The sequence below is a fragment of the Anneissia japonica genome, unplaced genomic scaffold (genome assembly GCF_011630105.1).
Source record: "Anneissia japonica isolate Jap-2015-1 unplaced genomic scaffold, ASM1163010v1 scaffold4723_len126649_cov178, whole genome shotgun sequence".
Lineage (NCBI taxonomy): Eukaryota > Metazoa > Echinodermata > Crinoidea > Comatulida > Comatulidae > Anneissia > Anneissia japonica.
Window position 1 is genome coordinate 26,695 of NW_022713117.1, and position 4,594 is coordinate 31,288.

Here is a 4,594-nt window from a genome sequence, read left to right on the forward strand (position 1 = left end):
TAATGATGGTGCTGTTGAAGATTATGACATGGCTTCTGATGATGATGATGTTGAAGGTGAAGCTGACATTACAAGAATGATCATGATAAAAATAATGATGATGATAATGATTTTCTGATAGCCATACCAAAGACTCTAGTTGTTATACCAATTATTTTTTTTTAAATAAACATTGGCAGTTGTTACTTAAACGTCACTACATTCTGTGGTTGGGGACCACAGAGGAAAACTATAAAACAGATGATCAGAATCTATAACGATGATGATGCCAAGCTAAGGTAATAATGTCTAACAATTAATATTCATTGTGATGTTGTCTACTATAAATTAGATTTACAGTAGTATACCCTTGTAATCCTTTTAACCTCTTTTTAATTACAAATATATATCTAATCCTCTGAAAAAATTGAATTTTCAAGGTTCTTCTTATATACTGTACCATTGTAATCAATTGGATTTGTCACCATTAGGTTAAAGTTCAAATATTTTTATCTAAAATTTGTCAAACTGAAAGTGTGCTAAAATAGAAGTTCACCACTTTGTACATATGCTAGTCTTTGCTAATCGAAAGCCTCTATATTCTCCAAATTTTTAGCCTGGTCATTTAATCAAACACTATATTATACATCCAGGGATTATTTTAATATAATTCAGCTTTTAACGAGCAAAATAGTCTTTAATCCTACCCAATCCACATACAAAACCCCTCGGTGCGGAGAGAAGAATGGATAAGATATCTTTTCCATGGAGACACTTGAAGTGCCCAACTGGAGATTCGTACCCTGCCCTTTTCATCAAATGCCCAACACCTATTACCAGTGCACCAAATGCTTTCATGCAGTCCCATTATACAATAATTTTGGTGAGCTATTATTCATCACTATTTTTCTGAAAATATAAAAATCCTGAGCACACGATAATGTGATTGGCTGTTTAAAATCAAGATATGCAATTCAATGAGTTAATTAATTTTCTTTGACAAAAAAATGGTGCATGCCCATATATGATCATGATGTGATGTCATCATAACCATATTTGGCATGTCACATGTTTTGTCTACTAAAATTTGAGTCTGGACTTATTGTTTGCAAACATCGACATAATTTTGTACATATTTCCCTACAGTATTTCAAAGTACATAATAAGAATGCACAATGCAATGAAATACTGTACACTGAACATTTAATAATAATACCTGCTCATACTTCTATTGATAGTTATTGTTTATTAAAATAATTCATATAATTCTTAGGTATTTTTTACCAAGGACAACACATTAAGAACTATTTATATATGTAGATCCATCTGAAATATTTGTTATTAAACTGAAAATAACTGACTAAAATGAATTATTTCACTAAAAAATTGTGAATTTAGCAAATAACAATACAACAATAAAATACTCTATTAAGATCTGAATGATGCAGTTACTGTATTATGTACAGGGTATGACGCAGTAACTGTATTATGTACAGAGTATGTTTTAAGACATCTGTCTATAGCTTTGTCCAGACTATAAAATTCTATTTGACAAAAAATTGTTATATGCCCATATATAATCTAATGTGCATATATCGTCATGATGTGATGTCATTATGACCATATATAGGCATGTCACATGTTTTTGTCAAATAAAATTTGATAGTCTGGACAGAGGTTAATATCAAACTTTAAAGCTCTGTTCAGACTATCCAATTCTATTTGACAAAAAAAACTGTTGTATGCCTATATATAGTCATGATGTGATGTCATTATGACCATATATAGGCATGTCACATGATTATGTCAAATAAAATTTGATAGTCTGGACAGAGCTTATATCAAACTTTTAGGCTCTGTTCAGACTATCGAATTTTATTTGATAAAAAAAAAAACTGTTGTATGCCTAGTCATGATATGCCTATATATGGTCATGATGTGATGCTATCATGACCATATATAGGCATGTCACATGATTATGTCAAATAAAATTTGATAGTCTGGACAGAGCTTATATCAAACTTTTAGGCTCTGTTCAGACTATCGAATTTTATTTGACAAAAAAAACTGTTGTATGCCTAGTCATGATATGCCTATATATGGTCATGATGTGATGCTATCATGACCATATATAGGCATGGCACATGATTCTGTCAAATAAAATTTGATAGTCTGGCCAGAGCTTAATGTCAAACCTTTAAGCCGTGTTCAGACTATCTAATTTTATTTGACAAAAAAAAACAAAAAAAAACTGTTGTATGCCTATATATAGTCATGACATATATAAAAGGCATGTCACATTTCAAATGAAATTTGGTAGTCTGAACTGAGCTATATATTTTACAAAAATAGTAATACACTTACTTAGTAATTTAATCAGGATATTTTGGTAAAGTAGTAATTTGCTCAGCAAGATAACACTACTGTACCATTACAACAGTTGAATCTTTGAGACAGAAATACACTCTCTATCATGAAATTAAATTATTTAAAAAGTTTTGAACTTTGAAATCTCCACTAAAATGGCAATATTTATTATTGTATTTGTTTAAAAACAGATTCTATCCCAATTGGCACACAGTATAAAGTAATTGTGGTTCCTACATTTTTTCTAACCTTTTAGCTATATACCATAGTACCTAGACTTCAGAAAGTTACTATTTTGATCAGTACCAGACTGACCAAATAGAGGACAGGCTTTGTAAGTAAAATTATCCTGGTTGAGGGCAGTATAGACTTTATCTGCATCTCCACAATAATCAACAATATATTTAAATTACTATAAAATAAAAAGGGGAGGTTTATTCTATCACCTGATTACCAGTAAACCAGGTGGGTCATACAGTAAATCATAATGTAAAGTAATTATATGAATATTCATATCATGATTAAAGTAATTATATGAATATTCATATCATGATTATTAACTAGTACAACACTTGAGATTTCGTTAATGAAAAAATCCATAATTATGACCTATTTTTCTTGTGGAAAACATAAATTTGAATATAATAAACTTGTTTAAATGAAATTATCAAGCTCAAGTCATAACATGAAGCTCATATCAAATGCCAGGCATTTTTCATATTGCTGCGTATTATTGGAAACCAAAAAGAGGTAATTATTACCCAAAAGAACAGAAAAACACATGGTTAACTTAAAACTGAACGTTGATAAAAACAATTAAAACTCAACAAAAATGGAGGAAAAAACTTGTTTGTTAAAAACCTTGCTAAGCACGTAAAAACACAAAAATAAAATGTTTTTCACAAAAACACAGACATAAAATTAAACATCAACATTGGTATCAACTATTAAGTACAATATCTTCATTAAACTAAAATAATTTTCTAGTTAGGTTGTTTGTGAATGTGTACTCCACTCTTCACAAATAATATTCTAGAGGGTTCCCATCAGCTGAGTTGTTCTCATTTGGTCCACCTGAAGATGCTTGCTGGCGCTCTAATTCATACTCCACAAAATCATCAAACAAACTAGGCCATGCCTCGTTATCATCGTAATTACTAAGATCAGCTCCGATAACCTCTGTGAAATTCAAAAACATTTGCCAAGTATCCCGCGAAATCCCTCGTACATCATTCTGTTTTAGAAAATTGCACCAACGATCAAGTATCGGTGGTACACGATTCGTAAAAACTAATTCCCAAAGTGGTATCGCAATTTCTATCGGTAATGAGCGCTGTCCTCTATCGGACTCTAGGCCAAAATTGAAAGTATACCGGTAGAGGTCTTTGAACTTTGAATCGTCTTTCACTTCCTGCTGAAGTTCAGCAAACTTCTGCTTTAACCGCTCAATAGAATCAACTTTTAAAAGTTTAAAACCAGAAAGAAATTCCTTCCGTGTGAAACGACACATCATTGACGCATCAAATTTCCACGCAATTATCAACATAATTACATCCTCAGGGTCAACAACCAAGTCCTGGCAAAACTTCTCCATCCCTTCAGAGAGAATGGAATCTTCTGAAGCATCTTTATAAGTTTCAAACAAATGGTTTATTCTAGCCTCGGAACATTCCACTTTAGGTATAAGGGGAGGTTGCGTATCAATTCCATTACTAGTCCTTATATGTGATGGTTTTTGTTTTTCTTGGCCATTGGACACACTTCCTTTCCAAGCATGCAGGTCCAGAGGTTCCTTGGGTATGGTGGGAGCCGGGATTGTTTTCGTCAAACTACGACGTCCGACAGAGTCTAACGTATGACCATTGTTACCATTTTGTCCATTGTTGCCACTACCTGATGGCCCACAGCACGATATACACTTTCCCATTGGTTAAAATTAGAAGACTCTGGTCAGCTTTGATGAACAAACAAGTCTTTCCAGCACCCACAATTGTAGCCTTATGATTCCAAGAAAATTCTTCTAAATATTCCCTGCAACGAAAAAAAAACCAATATTTATTTGTAATATTAATAATAAAAATTACATTTCTATGGCACCTGTTAAAGCAAAAAACTGATTGTCACTGGCGCTGCAAGATGATGAAGTTGAGAATGGAATTTTGGTTTCACCGGGGGGAAGTATTACAGCATTACATCCTCAAATTGTCACAACACATCAGGCATGAGAAAAGGAATCTTGTCTATTCAG

General features: G+C 32.4%; 1 protein-coding gene across 1 annotated transcript; it reads right to left on the reverse strand.

The window, feature by feature from the left end:
- Window positions 1-2,032: 2,032 nt before the first annotated feature.
- LOC117108231 (DCN1-like protein 3) lies at window positions 2,033-4,382 on the reverse strand. Its single transcript, XM_033250191.1, has one exon. The coding sequence runs from the start codon at window positions 4,271-4,273 to the stop codon at window positions 3,365-3,367; it is 909 nt and encodes a 302-aa protein (XP_033106082.1). The 5' UTR covers window positions 4,274-4,382; the 3' UTR covers window positions 2,033-3,364.
- Window positions 4,383-4,594: the final 212 nt, after the last annotated feature.

Excerpts from the sequence above, each read along its gene's own strand:
- LOC117108231 (XM_033250191.1), bottom strand. The coding sequence starts at position 4,273 with ATGGGAAAGTGTATATCGTGCTGTGGGCCATCAGGTAGTGGCAACAAT.